Source organism: Cynocephalus volans, chromosome 6, assembly GCF_027409185.1.
Source record: "Cynocephalus volans isolate mCynVol1 chromosome 6, mCynVol1.pri, whole genome shotgun sequence".
NCBI lineage: Eukaryota > Metazoa > Chordata > Mammalia > Dermoptera > Cynocephalidae > Cynocephalus > Cynocephalus volans.
In genome coordinates, this window is record NC_084465.1 from 111,783,645 (window position 1) to 111,803,026 (window position 19,382).

The following is a 19,382-nucleotide window of genomic DNA, read 5'->3' on the forward strand; positions in this document are numbered from 1 at the left end:
ACCTTCCCCAAACCACTGCCCTAAAGGATACTTCTTCCATTGATTTTTTTAAAAACAGGAGCTCTTTTAAAGCTATGTAATTGCCTTAAGATAGCTCCAAAACCATTAACAGTATTCCAGTGAGCAAAACACCTCCTTCCTTTGGGGGAAAAATATGCTTCAAAATGCATGGAGAGGAAACGAGGTGAAGAGCATGGCCTTTGACGCCAGTCTGCTCGTGTTCCTGTCTCGCTGGGTCTCTCGCTGTGTGAACTTGGGCAGACCACGTTGCTCTTCCGTGGCTCAGTTCCTCATCTGTGAAATGGGAGGATAGAGCACCTTGCTCGTGGGTGGTTAGGAAAGAGAGGCGAGATCATGAGTGCCGAGTGCCTCACAACAGGACCAGCAGGCAATGAGCTCAGGCCCAGTGTGTGCTGCTTGTGTCACCAAGTGCACACCTCTTGCAGAGGGGAAGACCATGGAGTTGGGGGAGAGGTGGGGATTAAAGTGCTTTCCATTCTTGCTTGTCCCCTGGGGTGCAGGAGGTGCCTCTCTCACCGTCCTGTAGTGACCTTACAGCATGAAGTGACGGGGTGATGCCACTTTTATCCTCCATCTGAGGACAAGCAGACCCGAGCTTGGCAAAATCAGTGTTGGCCCAAAGACTCGCCAAGGGTAGTTGGTGAGGCTGGATTTGAACCAAAGTGTGCCCTACCCCAGGACCTCAGCTTATATACATTACACTAAATGCCACAAAAGTGGATTTTTTTCCTCCCCCACCCTCCCCATCCCTACCAGGCACTGCAAATTATGTAAATGGACATGTGAATTCATTTAATTTAGGGTATTACTTTTTTAGAAATGTTGCTTTAGATCCTTCAACCTGATTTCTTTGAAATTATTTTTAACTTATTAGGCTCTGCTGACTGAGATGATGGAGAGATGTAAGAAACTAGGAAACAAGTAAGTATTTTAAGACTCAAAAAGCATGAGTTTGAAAATAGAGTCTGCTGCTTTTTTTTTTTTTTTTTTGAGCTTGGCATGCTTATGTGGACGAGAGAGCTGACAGGCAGAGTAGATAGCGTGGAGGTTTAGAATGCCAGAGTTAAACTGCCTGGCCTCAGATCTTGGCTCTATTCTGTCTTAGCTTTGTGACCTTGGGCCATTTTCTTGACCTCGGTGACTCAGTCTCCTCATCTGTAAAATGGGGGTAATAATAGTCCTTCCCCCAGGGATGAACTTGATCTTCTCATCCTCTCTGCTCTTCTTTTGGTGGCAGATGTGTAAGCAGCCTTGAGTGGGTTTTGTTCACCACTGTGTCCCTAGTGCATAGAACAGTGCTTTTCATAAGATATGTGGATATACAAGGTACTTCAAAAAGTTCATGGAAAGATGTGTATTTTAACTTTCTCCATGAACTTTTTGAGGTACCCTCACAGCATAGGGATCAATATTCTTACTTAATGTTTAGTTTTATTAGGGCACCTGCTTGTTGAAATCTCACTCTTCTGTTTAAATGGATTGGATCAAGACCGCAGTGGTGTGTCAGACTTGCAGAAGGAAAGAACATACCTAGGGATACAAAATGGAGTGGGGAAACGGGGATAGGGAGGGAGGTTGGGACTAATTAGGGGGATAATTAGGTAGGGAACACGAGGTATAATCACAATTTGTGGTAATGGGCATGCTGCCAGTATTACATCTTAGGCATGAATGGTGACAATTTGCCTTGTACCCTATGAATATTCATAACCAATTAAAAAAAATGTATCTAATAGGGGAATTAAAAATAATAAAATAGCAAAAAAGAAAAAAAAGGAAAGAAAAAGAAATGGATTGGATTGCTTTCTGGTTACCTTTTCATTTACTACCCACCCATCCACCTACCAACCCATCTATCTCCCCATCCATCCACCCACCTATCTACCCATCCATCTGTCTACCTACTCGTCCACTTTCTCATCCACCCACCCAGTTAATTCAATATTTATCAAGTTCCAAATGTGTATGTAACACTGTGTTAGTCTCTGGAAATTACCTTTTTACGCCAGTCTTTTTTCACCCTTACCACTAAAAGGCTATCAGTCCATCCCAGCAATATACATCCTAAAATTAAAGCAACTTCCATAAAGAGGAAGCTAGTTGACTTGGGGCATCCGTGTCTTGTAGTGCCTTGCTGTTGAATTCTGTGATGTCAGCCTTTCGGGCCGAGTTCATTGCCACAAGGTCTATGGATTTCATTGGCATGATTAAAGAGTGCGATGAGTCTGGTTTCCCCAAGGTAAGCTCTTGATTTCATGCTCAGTGAGACAATGAACAAGCAGTGTCCCATCTGATAGCTCTCAAGGGAGGGCATCCAGCTTTGGGGGTAGTGTGGCCAACAGGAGAACAAGGGAACGCTCTGTTTCTGAAGAACGCCATGGAGGATGAGTTAGAGATAGGGATTGTTAGACATTGTAATTGCTGTGAGAGAGGCCGCTGTGAGGTCCAAATCCATCAAATTAGCTCACCATGAGTATCTAAAAAAGACTTTGGTCTTACACCTTCACTCACTCTTTATGAAAAACTTTGTCCAGTGGAATATTATGACCCACAAACTAGTCCAGTACATAGAGCCAACTCTTTATTTTGAGATTCTCAGTGTAACTTGGGTAGATCTGTAGTAGATTTTCCAGAAGAGGTGGCTAGAAGACTAACCCTGAGCTGGATTAAATACATTTTCTTTCTTTCTTTTTTTTTTTTTAAGCCTCAACTTACTTTGATTTAAAATCTCCAGTAACATAATGGTTTAAATTTTTCTTAGCATCTCCTTTTTCGCTCACTGGGGTTAAACTTGACCTTGGCTGATCCTCCTGAGAGCGATCGACTGCAGATTCTCAATGAAGCTTGGAAAGTTATCACTAAATTGAAGAATCCACAGGTGGGTGACCATTTAGACCTTAGATGGACTGCTTGTTGTCCAAATTATGTAGTATACTCTTTCTTTAAAAAAAAAAAAAATCTTTTAACTAATCATACTTCTGGGGTTTTTTTAAAAAGAAATCTTTTAATTATATTATTTGTTAGTCTATAATGGTGAACCGATACCAAAGATGTATTTCTGTTTTTTGTATCCCAATTATGTCTCATTCTTGAGGCCTTAAGGTACGCTAAAAGTATAAAATTACAAATATTTGAAACTTTAAAAGACCTATGACTGTGCAAAGAACATACAAAATGCAACTGTCTATAGTATCTTGATTTGAAAGTACCGACTTAGTAGGATGTCCCTAAATTGGAGATGAACATTCGAGCCAGTATTTAGCAAAATGGAATTCCAATTTCTGGCCCTAAGCTGAAGTATACTCCAGGTGTTGGAAATGTTGGAATGATAGACCAGCTGACCTTACTGTAATGCATGTAGTGATGGCCATCAAATTCCAGATGTGGGTATCATGGCTACCCATCCTTTTAGGCAACATGTCAGTAATTGCTGTAGCTGCCAGTAGGGAAAAAAGGTACTGGTTGTCTTCGCGGCTGCAGGAACAACTGGACAAACTTCATCGCACCCTGCACTGTCCTTCTCCTTCTGGCAGCAAACAACTGAATATGGATATGTAGCATTGGAAACAGTCACTTATCAAGAAGGAAAGAGTAAAGTGGGCACAGATTTAAACCCCTTGCTAGTCGCCACATTTACAGTAGTAGTGCACTAATAATAGTGATATAACTTAGAAAAACTAGAAACTTATTTACAAAATTATATACCTGTGGGTAGTTTAGCAAAATCACTAAACTTCAGCTGTTAAATTCTCTGTCTAACTTGGATTGGCTAACTAAAACAGCTTATTTAGAAGTTTAGCAGATCTATTGTACAGCATGGTGACAGTAGTTAATGCATTGCGTACTTAAAAATTGCTAAGAGAGTAGATTTTAGGTATTCTCGCCACAAAAAATTAAGTATGTGAGGTAATACATATGTTAATTAGCTTGATTTAGCCATTCTGCAATGTATACATATTTTAAAACATGATGTTGTATGCCATAAATATGTATAATCTTTATTGGTCAAAAAAGAAACCCAGCTTATTCAGGATCTTTAAGTGAAAAGCCTCTGGGCCGGTGGTGCCTGTACTTCGTGCTTCCAAGCAGCCTTGCTCCAAAAGGCAGTAATTTGTGGTTTTCTCCAATCTTTATAAGTTTACCTTCTTAGAATTTCAATTAGATCTTGGATGTTCCTGGCTTTTCCTGTGTTAATGGAACTACTATTTTCTTCTCTCCGTATTTCTTCTTTCTTTTCCTGAAAGTGTTAGAACAGAAGAGGTATACTTGCTGGCTTCATTTTTCCTTGACCTCTATTTTCCCAGTTGGGTGTTTTCCTGGGCAGGCAGACTGGCTCAGGTGGTCACTGTCATTTCCATAGCTGTCCCATCATCTATGCGTGGGGCCCTCTCCTACTTGAATCTAACACGTAACTTCTTACTTAATATCTTTAATGCTTTCCTAACCTTTTTACAACATCTGCATCACTCTCTGCAGGACAAGTGGTTTATTTTTTAAAGGCAACAAGCCAGTTTTTTCTCAGAACTTGCAAAAATCACATTTTAAGCAAAGTTTGAGTCTTCAGTCAGATCTCCCATCAGTTCCTCTACTGAGGTGTGGTGAGGGCTCCCACTGTTATCCACAAAGTACTGTCCTTTAATTTTTTAAATTCTCTAAGCATGGTAGAACTTCCCAGATTTCCATCTTGGCCCAAGACTGGAATGAGAGCCTAATTAGTTTCAGGCAACTTAAATTTTTCTGTAAGTTGCTTCTTATGGTGAAATATATCAGTGGCCCAGACTTTTCTGTAGATGAACCACTTTTGTAATTCTTGTCCCTTGTCATTTAATTGTCAAAGCCCTTGAAGGGATTTGTACATGATGAACTTTTGCCATACAATAAACTGTATTGTGCTTATTGTAAAAACATTTTTACTTTTTCTTTGTAGGACTACATTAATTGTGCTGAAGTGTGGGTAGAATACACCTGCAAGCATTTCACGGTATTTGGGGCTGTGGGCTTGCTTTTGAAAGAATTGTATTTTTTCCATGTGTATAATAGTGAATGAATCTAGTTTAGGCATTTTACAATGGCAATTGTACTTATAATTTATAAAAATTACATTCTTTATAATAAAGTGTGATGGAGTATTAATGTGTATAATACTACAGAAGTGTTCTATGCTCCCAAATTTCCATGTAGATTTAGGAAATGGTGCATTAGACAAAGTTAAACAGTTTTTTCCACCATATGATGCCTTAGAAGCTTAAATGCTGAAGTGCGTTGTAGCTTTCCATGGGGGTCTAGTAATCAGCATTTCCTAAACATATTTGACTTGCATGTAATTTTTTTCCTAAGCATTTAGGAACATTTCCTTCCCTAGGCACAGACTAGAACCACAGTTTGGTGAATATGGGGCTTGTCAAAGAGCAGAGACTTTAGACTGGGTTCAGATCCTGTTGCCAGGGTTATTTATGTTAACCAACTTTTAAAAATTGAAGTATGGCACTGCTGTGGTCTGAATGTTTTTGTCATCCCAACATTCAGATGTTAAAACCTAATCCCTAGTGTGACAGTATTAAGAGATGATTATATCATGAGGGTGGAGCCCTCATGAATGGGATTAGTGCCCTTATAAAAGAGGCCCAAGGGGGCTCTTTTGCCCCAACCACCATGTGAAGACACAAAGAGAAGGCACTGTCTATGAGGAACGGGCCTTCACCAGACCCCAAATCTGCTGGTGCGTTGATCTTGGACTTCTCAGCATCCAGAACTATGAGAAATAAATTTCTGTTGTTTACAAGCCATGCAGGCTATGGTGTTTGGTTATAGCAGCTCAGATGAACTAAGGTGAGCACCAAAAATTGCACATTATAAGTTTGTGGCTCACTGAGTTTTCACAAAGTACACCCGTATAATGACGTCTAGATCATGACATGGGAAACAGCTTCCTCCTTAGAAGTCCTCAGCTCTCCTCCCAACCACAGCTCCCATCCTTTTGGGGAGTTGGAGACAACCCCTGTCCATTACATAGGCCCATTATGTAGACCAAAGGTCAGCACACTTTTTGTGTAGAGGGTCAGATAGTAAATGAGGCTTTGCAGACCATACAATCCCTGTCACGACCTTCAACTCAGCTGTTGTAGCACAAAAGCAGCCACATACAGTATGTAAGTGAGCCTGGCTGGGTTCCAATACCCTTTATTTATGCACACTGAAATTTGAATCTTGTATAATGTTCACTGTAATGAAATACTATTCTTCTGGTTTGAATGTAAAAACTTACATTCAAAAACATTCTTAGCTCACGGGCCATATGAAACAGGTACTGGGCTGGATTGGGCTCTAGCTGGCTGACCCCTGATATAGGTGACAAAAGGGAACAGTGAGCAGCTGGGTCAGACAGCTGTTAGTGGCGAGGCTATGCTCTACCCACAGTGCCTCACTGCTCTCTCTGGGTGTCTGAGAGAGGGGCCTGGGACAGACAGGCAGAAGGTAGCATGGCTGATTTTACCACCACTCAGGGAAGGCAGGAACTATTTAAAGCCCCAGAACCTTTTAGAACAGTGTCTAGTCCTGACTTGGTGAAGATGTGGCCATCTTTAGGGCCGTTGTACTACTAGACCAGGTGATATGGGTGGGATTTCTCCCCTCATATTATTTTCAGCAGAATATTTGAAACTGTTTCCTGGAAGATGTGTGATATATTTAGTCTTTCCCCCAGGAAAATGGTCAGTTGCCATTCAGTGTCTAATACAGGTTTGATTTATTTTCCCCACTTAGAAACGAGAGGTGAACACTGTTTTAGCTGATGTCATCAAGCACATGACTCCAGATCGCGCGTTTGAAGATTCCTACCCTCAGGTAACAGATTTGTGTTTCTCATTTCAACACTGTTAGGTATTTTGTTCTGTTGAATTAAATAGTCGATTGCATGGGTCAGGCCAGAAAGTCAGATAATCCTTTGTTTGAATCTTAGCTCTGCCAGATCCTAGCCATGTGCCCTTTGATCAGTTACTTTGTTGTACCTTAGTTTTCTTACCTGTGAAATGGGGATAATAATAGTCCTACCCCCAGAGTTGTTGTGAGGATTTGGTGAGATGTGATAAGGGAAGCCCTGACACAGGTGCTTGGCACATGGTAAATGCTGAATAAGCATCGTCATCATCATTGTCACTAGCAAGTAAGGTACCTATGTTTTTCAGTTAAATTGACTTTTTATTTGGAAATAAATTTAAGCTTATAGGAAGGTCGAAAGAATAGCTCCCAGTATTCTTTACTCAGATTCACTAACTATTAACATTTTGACACGTTTGTTTTACCATTGTTGTTAAATGCATGTGTGTGCACATGTATGCACACATATACATATATATATGTCTGTATGTATGTAAATTTTTTGTGACTCATTTTAGAATACATTGCATACATCATGCCACATCTTTACTTTTAGAGTATAGTGAGTTTTTTCTAAGAACAAGGACATTCTCCTACATAACCATAGTTCCAGTATCAACTTCAGGGAATCTAACATTAATACAGTACTGTTATTTACTCCACAGTCCCTACGCTGGTTTTGTCAGGTGTCTCAGTGTCCTTTATGGCAGGTTTTTTTCCCCCTGCCAGTATAGAATCCAACTCAGGATCACTTAGTATTCCCTTGATCTTGACATAATTATGATTTCCTTTTTTATTTAATAACGTGATCTTCTGGTACTGCTGCCTGAGATTGATTTTGAACTGCACTTAGTATAACGCAATTACATATTCTTGTAAGAATTTTAATATTTTGCTAATTGAAGAATTTTTCAGCATTTGCTAATTAAAATGGTTCATTATAACAACATATTGAGCAGCCACTGACTCCTGACATTTTTCCGGGTGTGATGAAACATCATATGGCTATGTGTGGTGCCTGGAGCATACTAAATAAATATGATTGAACAAATAAAGTGTGTAGAGGAGATGGGTTATCGAACCCTCTTAGATTGTCAAGACTTCACAGGAAAACTGAAGTGCATTAGAATTTTTGTTGAGGAATTTGCAGAAGACCTTGACTGCTAGGGATCCAGTTAATTGAAAACTTCAAATAGCGTGACTATTTTAAAGCAGTTTGTTCTGAAAGAGGGGAATTTTACTGTAGTATAATTCTGTCATATCTAAAAGCAACTTACCAAAGATGCCCTAGGGTCACCCCAAATTCAGAACAGCCACCCATATCAGCAGTGGGCCCCTTGTGTGAAAAGCAGGCCACGTCAAGAAAAGTAAAACTTCAGGGGTCTGTGGAGAACTGGTTTATTCCAGCTCTAAGACAGGGAAGTACAAGATGAGCCTGGGACATTTTTGTGTGTGTCAGAAAGTAAGGAAGTGATCAGAAAACTGATGGCAACATGTAAATAGGATACAGGAGCAGCTTAAAGGGGCTCTCATAGGGTCCCAGTTTGAGCCTCACAAGACATTAGGACAGTAATGGATTATAACCCATTGAATAAAATATGAATCCAGGAATCCATTCTTATGATGAATAGACAAATAAATAGACAAGGGGAGAGATGGACAGGAGGTGCCAATTGAGCAATGTGGAAGAAATGGTAGAGTTGGAAATTCACTATTTTGCAACCATCGTGGTAAAGACAGGAATCGTTAACCTTCAGTGCACGCTAGACCCGAGGGGAGTAGTTTGAAGAGCAGCCAGATATTTGCATATCTCAAAGGGTCTTTTCATAGTGAGTATTAATTGCAAGGGGGAAAATAGTGACTGTACTACACAGAAATTGAACAATTCTTGACCAACTAGTTAACATTCATATCATCAATGAGAAGCAGATGGCCATCATGCACCTGTGGATGTGCTACCCTGAGATAGACAGTGTCACCTATGTAGCATTTTAGTCGAGAATGCATAAGCTGAATCTAATCATGACGGAGCATCAGACATACCCAAATTGAGGAGCATTCTATAATTCTTCAAAAATATTGCCCTGAATGGCAAAGACAGGCTGAGGAAGTGTTCCTAAATAATACAGACCACAGAGACATGAAAAGGAAATGATGTTCACAATCCCAGACCAGATACTGCAGAGAAGGGAGGAAAAATAATGCCGTAAAGGACTCATTGAGATAATTGGCAAGATTGGAATATGGATGATAGATTGAAGTATTTTGGTTATATCAGTGTTAACTTTCCAGGATTCGCTAACAGCAAAGGGAAAATGTCAGAGAGTATGATATTCTCAGGATGCAAAATAAAGTACTAAGTGGAGAGGGACATGATTCATGCAATCCACTTTCATATGGTTCAGGAAGAAAATAGTATGTCTTACACAGAGAGAACAATAAAGCACATTTGGCAAAATATTAAACTGGTGGTTTTGGGTAAAGAATATATGGGAATTCTTTGTATTATTTTTGTAGCATTTTTGTAAGTTGGAAATTATTTCAAAATGAAAAGTTAAAAATGTTCATGGAGAGCATGTCTACAAATTCTACCATTAGATGGATGGATAGGTGAGGAGATACAGCAAATGTTGTCTTTTGTGGAATCAGGTGATGAATAAATTAGTGTTTGTTGTATAATTCTTACAATTTTCTTTATGTTTGAGCACTTTCATAATGAAATATTGAAGGATGAATCACAGTTAAAAAATGTTACTTTATTATTTTTAAAAAAAATCTTGTTGTAAAGGGGTTACTTGCTTAGTGTTTCCAAAACTATTTTATATTTTAACCAGACAATATTGCATTATCTTATAATGCTGTTCCTTAGAACATTGTTGATGATGAAGTTTAGAAGTCCTTTATTAATGTCTTTTGCTTGACTGACCTAGTAAACTGCCTAATTACAAAATGGACTCATAATACATCTTCATATTCTATGTCTTTAGAAAATGAGAGATTTTCTTTGCACATAATTTAAACAGCAATTTTTCAGTGTAAATAAAGTATTTGTCAGTAAATTTTCTTCATAGCAACTGGGGCAGGGAGTTATATTTTATTGAGAAACAGTATCTCCTTGGTTCTCCTGGACCAAGTCCCTGTCATCCTTTTGGTCAAGACTGTGTGCATCTTGTGTGGGGTGCAATGAACATCAGTACCTAGGCATTTCTGAAGCAGACTTCATATATGGTGCCACCAACCTTGGGAACACCATGGCCTTTGACGTCACTGGCAAACTTGGTCCAAATCCTATCTACTGAAGTAGTCAAGAAATACAGGGCCATGATGGACTAGACAAGGGGTCAGCAAACTATGGCCTATAGGCTGTATGTAGCCTACCAACAGTTTTTGTGAATAAAGTTTTATTGGCACACAGCCATACCCATTCTTTTACATGTTGTCTATGGCTGCTTTTGTGCTACAGTAGCAGTGTTGATAGTGATTGAATGTAGGCCCTTTATATGTAAGCTTGCCCACTCCTCAAATAATAACAATAGCTGATGTTAATGGAGAGCTTTCTAAGGGCATGGGATGTTCTGAGCACTTTACATGAACCTCCCATTTAACCCATACAGGTATTGATTTGATCTCAGTTTTACAGATGAGAAAGCTGAGGCCAAGGCAAAGTTGCTTCCACAAGACTGCAGAGTAGGATGTACAGAGGAAGACAGGCAAACTCAGCCTGAGACAGGGCCTAACCTAACCTTAATTCCCATTCTTTGAACAATCCGGGCATACCTTTTTATAATTGTAATTGCAAGTTATGAAAGATAGCTGCTTTTTAAGAAAATATCCAAGTTGTATTAAATAAGATGTGTTTTTTTGTTTTGTTTTGCAGCTTCAGTTAATCATCAAGAAAGTTATCAACCACTTCCATGATTTCTCAGTTCTTTTCTCAGTGGTAAGTAACATTTCTTAATTATCTTTGGAAATTTTTATCTGGGTCAGAGATTCTCTTAATGTCTCAGTAATGTTTTCGTAGCTCCCCAGGCCAAAGAAATACTCAACAGTTTCTTTCATAAAGTTGTTAGGTCTAATCAACTTAATAAGTATTTATGTCCTAACAACTTAAACATCCTTTGAAAAAATAATATACATAAACTGGAAGAAAACTATCTTTCTGTTTTATTCGTTACTTGCTAATGAGATGTGTGCACCTGTTGGGTGCTACACAACTTGTCAAACCTTGAAACCACATTGGACATCCTCATCTTCATTTCCTCTTGGACAATGGTTCTCACATGGGACTTGCTTTTTATCACGCAATCTAATGTTGAAACTGCAGTATATCAAGCAAGTAGTTGTCTTAGTGTCTAACAGTGTTGAGATTTACTGTTTCCCTCCAAAATTTATAATATTCTACAACGTCTCTTGAGTTTGCCACAGTGCCCTGGGCAAGTAGGAATATAGGTGATTCTCTGATTAGTAACTTTCTCTGTCCCTTCCCTTAGTGTCCTTCTTCCAGGTTCCAAGTTTTTTGTTTATTTTTAAATAATAGAAGGTGGGCTGGCTGGTTAGCTTGGTTAGAGTGCAGTTTTATAACACCAAGGTGAAGGGTTCAGATCCCCTTACTGGCCAGCCACCAAAATGAATGAATGAATGATGAATAAATAAATAAATCTAGGCCGGCCCGTGGCTCACTCGGGAGAGTGTGGTGCTGATAAATAAATCTAATACTTATTGGATGTGTAACCATACTCCAAGCATTGTGCTGAAACCCACAAATTCCTTCCAGTAACTTAAATTACATGTAGAGTGTTTTCTTTATTTTTTAGGAAAAATTCCTGCCATTTTTGGACATGTTCCAAAAAGAGAGCGTGCGGGTAGAGGTTTGCAAATGCATCATGGAAGCCTTTATCAAGTGAGTGCAACACGGGGTAATGGAAGCTTTATTCCCAGTGCCCTTGTGCAACCTTGTGATGAGAAATTAGTTCACATGCTCTGAGGCCTAATAATGTGTATGTATTTCATACTAGAAGCAACATTAGAAAGAAAGCCACGTCAAGAGCAGCAGTCATGATAAAAGTTGGTAATTAGTGCTTGAGAAGACAAACTAGAAAGTATTATAGCATGAGCCTGGCCAGCAGGTACATTTTACTTAGATATGTTTTTGGAAGGAGCAGTGTTTTGATGAACTGCCTTGAGAGTAAAATGTGAAAGGATAAAATTAAAGGCACACTTACAAAGGTACCAGTGCTGGAAAGCTTTTCATCCTTATTGTTACTAATTTGTGATCAGTTTTCAAATTTAGTTTCTTTAATTTTATTAAGTCTATGTTTGCCCAAACTGCCTACTGCTGGTAATACGTAAAATAATTTTAAGGGAGTGCATGGAAGAAAGGTTTTTATTTTAAAAGTTATGTATTGATTTTAAACTTACTAGACAGAATGTAACTAATTTATTTAATCAGTGATTTCAGGTATGTTATTTTTTATGAACAGGTTAAATAAAAAAAGTAAAAGTTGTTTAAAATGTTAAGTATGTAGATATGGTTCAGTTTGGAAAATTGAGTTTTATGTTGCTCGAATATGTTTTAAGCTTTTCTCGTTATCTTTTTAAAAGATTAATTCCTTCCTAAATAATAAAAGTAGTTAATTCATAATTGACATGCTTGGAACAAATATACCTACTTTACTTACATGGAGATTTGTTATGAGTTTGTCCTTCAGATTGTTTGGAGAACCAAATTAATAATTTTGCCTGGCACTTAACACAGTTCCATACAGGTAGTATACAACTTCAGAAGGTGTAAGAAACATAGTAAGAAAACAGGTTTGCCCTTGCCTGGCTTGGGAAGAGTAGCAGTTTCACTGTGATTTTGCGGTTAGGAAAAGTTATGATATGTGTGGAAGAACAAACTTATTAATTAAAGAAGAATTAAGAGAAAACCAGAACATTTCCCGTTGCTGGTAAACTGGGCCGTGTGAAATGCCAGCCAGATAATTTGCTGTTTCTCAAAATATATACAGTAGGTAAGAACTAAATCCATGTTCTCATTGCTGTCAGTGGATAGAACTTTTACCACTGTCTTTAAATGTCTCCTAGGCATCAGCAGGAGCCCACCAAGGACCCCGTCATCCTGAATGCCCTTTTGCATGTTTGCAAGACCATGCATGACTCTGTGAAGTAAGACATGCCTGAAGATGAAACATAACATAGGTTGGGTCTTAATACCATGTAACAGAACATTAGGGATTGACTGCTCTAAACTGTCACTGTGAATGATATTACTTCACTGAGTCTATTAAGATTCTTGCTAATGAGGACATTGCAGGCCAGGAGAGGAAGGATGCTGAGGGGTGACATTCTTGAGAAAATGAGATGGCAGATGTTTTGACAAAAAGATTTCTGTTGGGGAAAAAAGGCCGATTTCATCCAAGTAAACTCAAACTCCATGTCTACTGGAGATTTCTGCCAGCAGCAGATAGTATAATAATGAGCTCACTCATCCAGTAACATAGCCTTTTCATTTTATCTCATCATTAGCTAATTATTTGAAATTGAAATGAAATTAGTTATGTTTCTTACAAGAAGGAGGCTCAGACCTATCCACGGACCTTACCTTTTTGTTAAAGGCTCTGTTATCACTCCTTTGCTTTCTAGTTTTTAGTTTTTTGGTTTTTTAAGCATGTTTCCATTTGACTGTGCTTAAGATAGTTCCTGCTTATTTGTGGCTGAACTTTTAGTCCCCAAAGAATTTTTAAACACAGCAGCTTGATTTACTGGGAAACATTACAAGAATTGAGAAAATTGTTTTGGAACTTAACCGTCAACAAGATGAATTGTATTTCTTTTCTTTTTTCTCTTTTTCCTTACTTTTGGAATCTTTATTTCCATGACTCTTTGTGCTTTCAAATTTATGGGTAGTTATAAAAATCAAAATATCAAGACTTTTTATAAAAAATTAAACCAGTAGAATTTAGTTGGACAAAAATAGAAATAAAGGCACAGCAAACATCCAGAAAGGCACTTATATTCGTTGGATATTGGTTTTGGGCTTAAGTCAAATAGAAGGCTTATTTCTCGTTTACTTAAAGTGTGACTAGGTAGAGAGACTAGAAGGTCGGGTAGGGAACCCCTTCTTTTGAACATCATCCAGGATGCAGGTTTCTTCTGCTCTGCTGTTCCTTTGGGGTGTTGTCCTTGTCTCTCTGCTAGAAGCTGGCCTACCTCGACCAGCCTGTGGACATTGGAGGACAGCAGCTTTCTTTTAGGGACAAACTTAGAAGGCTCACACATCACTCACAGTTATATCCCATTGTCCAGGACACATCCCATTGGCCATACCTCGCTCTGAAGGAGGCTGGGGAATGTCTCAAAGAACAAAGGGGACATTGCATATTACAAGACAGTATGCAATCTTTGCCAAAACTTATTTTCCCCTAGAACAAATCAACAAACAAAAACTTTGATTCCTGTTTTCTCTGAGCTCTTACATTAAAACAATAAATAAATTTGGGGAACTATTTGTAGGCTTTCACATGTATATCAAAACTATAAAGACTTGACATTTTCTTACTTATATTTACATTGAACTTTCTATTAAATAGAAGCAACTGAGATGGTGATTTGCTTTAAGATGCATCCAAGAATTGAGGTGGATGGATGGATGGAGAGGGGAGTGGATAGTTATGTGATAAAACAAATTTTGTAAAATAGTAATGGTAGGATCTCGATGGTGGGTATATGAGTGTTCACTGGAAAGTTCTTTCAACTTGGCTGTATGTTGGAAGCTTTTTATAATAATGTATTGAACAAAACTCTGAAATACAAAATTTGGTATTAGACCATACTGCCTAAATTCCAAAGAAGAGAAAGCTACCTTCTGTTTTCCTGTTAATCATGACAATGGCATCTTTGAAGGAGATGAGAAACACATTTAAATTATGTCGATTTTGTGTATATATTTTTATCAAAAGAAAAATATACAGCCTACAGGGAGATTTTTAAATCTAGAAAATGCAAAACGTTCTTAACTGTTAAACTGCTTACCTCTCGTGTATTTTTTCTTTTAGAGACTTTCGTTTATTACCTCTATGTTAATTATGTACGATCATTGATTTTAGTGCACTCACTCTTGAGGATGAGAAAAGAATGCTGGCATATTTGATTAATGGATTTATAAAAATGGTAAGTATTGGGGAAGAAGTTTCAGTGCACTTGGAAATGTGATGTAATTGTTTGTCCTTGTTCCGGTGAGAGCAGTTACTGTTATGTTCCCTGGTGCTTTTCATTTTTATTGAGATAAGGTGAAATTAGAAAACATTTTACATTAGCCAGGACTCCCCTGGGGGCAAAAAGAGCCAAGACAAACTGACTTAAGGAGAAAAAGGTGGGGAGGGATGGAGGAGGAGATCTATTGGCTCATGTGACACAAAGTCCAGAGACGGGACTCTCTGAAGGTATTCGTGATGTCAGGACCTGCCATTGGTGTCTGTCTTGGGCTTGCACTCTGCTCTGTTGGCTTCCCTCTGAGACAGGCTTGCTCCCCACCAGAGCTGCAGCTTGACACTCCCAGCTCTGTAGCCCAGCAGGAGGGACTCCAGCAGAAGTCTTGGGATTGAGTCTCTTTGGTTGCACTTGGGACATGGGCCCAAATATACCGACTGGCTAGACCTGGGAGACATGCACACCTGGGTGACCCTAATCATGTGGACTGAGAGTGGAGGTGAAAACTTTGCTGGGTGGGCAAAAGGCCAGATGACCACTCTCCATCTGTTTTAGTTCTCTGTCACTGTGTTATTGCTGCATAACAACTCACCCCAAAACATGCTAGCTTAAGTGTTTTATTAGTTCTTACAATGCTGTGAGTTGGCTGGGTAGCCAGGCTGCCCATGTGGTGTTGACTGGTATGGCAAGATTGGACTGGAGGATCCAGGATGGCCTGCCTCTCGAGTCTAGGGCCTTGGCCTCTGCTGTTGGCTAGGGCATCTCAGTTTCCTTACACATGGCCTGCTTCTCTGCACTGTCCTCTCTTCATTTGGGAGTCTCAGTTGAGGTCTCTTACACAGTGCTGGCATCTCTGAGGGCACAGACAAAAAGCTGCAAAGCCTTTTAATTTTAAGGCTGTGGCTTGGAAAACAAGCAGTGACCCTCAGGTCATTCTGCTGCATTCTATTGATCAGAGCAATTCACAGGGCCAGCCTGTGGAGGGGAGGGGAAGAGCCCCTGCCTCTTGATGGGAAAAGTCCAAAGGGACATTGCAAAAGGATAAGCAGAGTGGGAGGGATTACTGCAGCCTTCTTCAGAAACATCCAAACATTACACCATCCCAGGCCAAACAATCTTTGCCTTAATTTTCACCAACTGCTCCCAGCATCTTCTGTTTTAGTAGAAATGTCTGGACCAAAACTGACCAAGCTGAGAATGATGAGATCACTTTGAAAATAACCTTGAAAATGTGACTTGTTCAACAACGAGGGTTGATTGAACTGTCCACCTGACTCTTTGGGTCAAATATCAATTTTGATGAAAATTTAGGATTAGCCTTTTGATTCCCATGTTAGAAAATGGACCTATGGATTTTACTGGGTGACTCTCCTTTGCCCTTGGTTTATGTACTGATCATGTGGTATTTATCCTTTTATGGTTTTTCCTGAAAGTCACTGAATTATAATGGAAAAGAATATAAGGAAATAAGATGCGAAACCTGATAGCTATAATGGAAATAGCAAAGTTAAACCTCCTTTGGACAAAAATGATTGATATAGCCATAAAGTTTCTCCTATTAACCAGCTGTTCATAAATTTGAAGAAATAGGACAAGTGGGGATTTTTAATGGTGGAGAAACTTCCTTCCCTGGCTCCAGCAGCCACCAGGAAGCTGCTGAGATTGGATCTCCATCCGGATGCAGAAAGGTTTGGCTCTTATTAGGGAAAGCCCCCTGACAAAGACTCCCAGTAACCAAGTTTATGTTCCGTGAAAAGGCCGCACTACCGCAGCTGGCAAACAAAATTCCATCATTCCCTTTCCAGTGGTTTCCTTCTAAGCATGGAAAATCCTACTTACATTTTGAGCTTCTGTTTTATATTCTTGGGCTTTTTATGTTCTAGTCCAATGCCCATGTCATAAAGATGAGATGGTAAAAGTAATATTTCAGTTATACGCTGGTTGAGATCAAGCCTTTCTAGTTAGAGTATATTCCAGTGTGTGTTATGTGCATGTTTGCTTGTGTCCCTCTGAAGATAATATTGTCCCTTTCAGCACCTTTCTCCTTGATTCTAGGTTTCCTTTGGCCGTGATTTTGAACAGCAGCTAAGTTTTTATGTTGAGTCCAGGTCGATGTTTTGCAATCTGGAACCCGTTCTTGTTCAGTTGATTCACGTAAGGATTTTCACTTGTTTGTTCTCTCAGTAAATCTATATTGACCATCTATATGCCACCCAATCTTAATCTGGGATTCTTCTGGCCCATATTGCTGTTTTCTAGGGTACAAGAGGGTGTTTCTCAAAGGTTAATAAAATCTACAACTTTGCTTAAGTCTTTGGATGGTTTTATTGACCTTTTTTCCCCCTTAAATTTGCATATTCTCATTTCTGCATGGCAACAGCAAAGAGTTAAGTGATTTATACTGATTAATTATAGAAATACTAACCTGGAGTCTCTTGTTGCCTAACCAGAGGTTCTCAGTTTTCTTCAGTCATGGCATCTCTCTTTTCATGGTGCCCCCAGACCAGAAGAAACAGTAAAGTTCTATTAAGAAGTTGGTTTAGATAACTTTAGTTATTATGCCCTAAAAACTTGATAACCACTTAAAAAAATAATATACATAAATAAAAAAATATATATTATTTTTATTTCATTCTCCAATAACCATAATCACTGATGAGGTATGTGTACCTATTGAGCGCTGCATAACTTCTCAAACCTTGGAAACAGATTGGACACTGCTACCCTTATTTCCTGTTTTCCATTGATTTTTTTTCCACTTTTTTTTTTTTTTTTTGGCTGGCTGGTATAGGGATCTGAACCCTTGACCTTGGTGGTATAACACCAGGCTCTAACCAGCTGAGCTAACCAGCCAGCCCCCTCTTCACATTGCTTTTCACACAGTACTTGCTATTTATCACAGCTGCCACCAAAACCCAACTTTCACAAAGGTGTGATGTGGCCACAAGAGATGTAATGCAGCCCAGTGTCACATCTGTGAGCAACTTCACACCAGTGCTTTGCACAATGTTCAACAATTGGGTATTGCTGTGTTTCCCTAAAATATGTGGTGAGTTTGCTGCAGCACCCTGGGGTGCCATGGTACACAGTTTGGGAACCATAGGTTCAAACTTTCCTTATCTTTGAAAAGGTTCCCTAAGGCTCTTTAATTGCTTCATGTCTATTCAAGGAGAACAGCCTTTTAATGAATTCATTTGCTGGTTAGCAGATTACATAGCACAACCAAGCTTAAGACCTAAATATAGAATACCTCATCTGTACAATCAGGGTGGGTACTGATACCCGCCTCATAGGGTTGTGAGGATTAAATGACTTAATGAATGTGAAGCTCTTAGAATAGCATCTGGTACACTGTACGTGATGATGTGGCCCCTGTTACTGTTGTTTTTAATGTTAGTATTGCATAGCTAAATTGTATGGTCTGCTCTCAAATTTGGAGGTTTCTCTTAAGATCTCTAAAATCTTAAGCTTAGAGTGTGGGATTTCTGGAAATGGATTAAGTGAACCCTGGCTATTCATAATCCCTGGTGATTTATAATGCTGATTGATAGGCATGACTAACTTGGCAAGTGCCTTTTGTGCTACCTTCTTGGAGATATTTGTTCATGCCAAGACTGAATCGGGCCTGATGACCCCTTTGGCATTTCCGGGTTCAGTGCTAGGCGGTCATGGTTCCAGTTAGCTTGTTCTCATTGACTTGTGTGTTGTTAACATTCAGATCTCTATGGAAGATGTTAATCTGAACCACCCATCATTTCACTTCCATTTCTATTTTATTTATACAAATCCAGAGTGTGAACCGGTTGGCAATGGAAACAAGAAAAGTAATGAAAGGAAATCATTCCAGAAAGACAGCTGCCTTTGTTCGGGTATGTTCTAAAGATAAGTACTCAGATTTTGAACTCCAGTGGGTTGTTTAGTTTGCAGGTTACTAAATTGCTATTCCAGAAAAAGACAAGTATGTCATCATAAGGGTGGTTTAGTATTGAGTTTTCACATTAATTTTTTCCTAGGATAATCAATTTTCTTAATGTTTTCAAAAGAAGCAATCATGGCCAGCCACCAAAAAACAAGAAAAGAAAAGATCAGAGGAGTCTGAATTTTAATATATGTTTTGGGGAATTGGTTGAGAGATGGATTTGTATTTTTGTCTGCCAGCTGAATGACCTCTAATTTTCTCTAACATAATAATATGTTGTTATAATATGAAATATTTATCTAATATAATAATAATATAATATTACATAAAATAATATTTTGGCTGTAACTGGAAGGCT

At 38.9% G+C, this 19,382-nt stretch overlaps 1 protein-coding gene across 2 annotated transcripts in view; it reads left to right on the forward strand.

Annotated features, from left to right (window-relative positions):
- The window catches only part of VPS35L (VPS35 endosomal protein sorting factor like), a 115,191-nt gene that overhangs the window by 56,213 nt on the left and 39,596 nt on the right, over positions 1-19,382 (forward strand). For both annotated transcript variants that reach the window (XM_063099082.1, XM_063099083.1), the window contains exons 15-25: positions 896-942; positions 2,149-2,260; positions 2,783-2,899; positions 4,949-5,002; positions 6,784-6,864; positions 10,775-10,837; positions 11,712-11,797; positions 12,982-13,062; positions 15,003-15,066; positions 17,161-17,259; positions 18,897-18,974. In XM_063099082.1, coding sequence (XP_062955152.1) covers positions 896-942; positions 2,149-2,260; positions 2,783-2,899; positions 4,949-5,002; positions 6,784-6,864; positions 10,775-10,837; positions 11,712-11,797; positions 12,982-13,062; positions 15,003-15,066; positions 17,161-17,259; positions 18,897-18,974 — 882 coding nt within the window. The remainder of the gene's footprint in view (positions 1-895; positions 943-2,148; positions 2,261-2,782; positions 2,900-4,948; positions 5,003-6,783; positions 6,865-10,774; positions 10,838-11,711; positions 11,798-12,981; positions 13,063-15,002; positions 15,067-17,160; positions 17,260-18,896; positions 18,975-19,382) is intronic.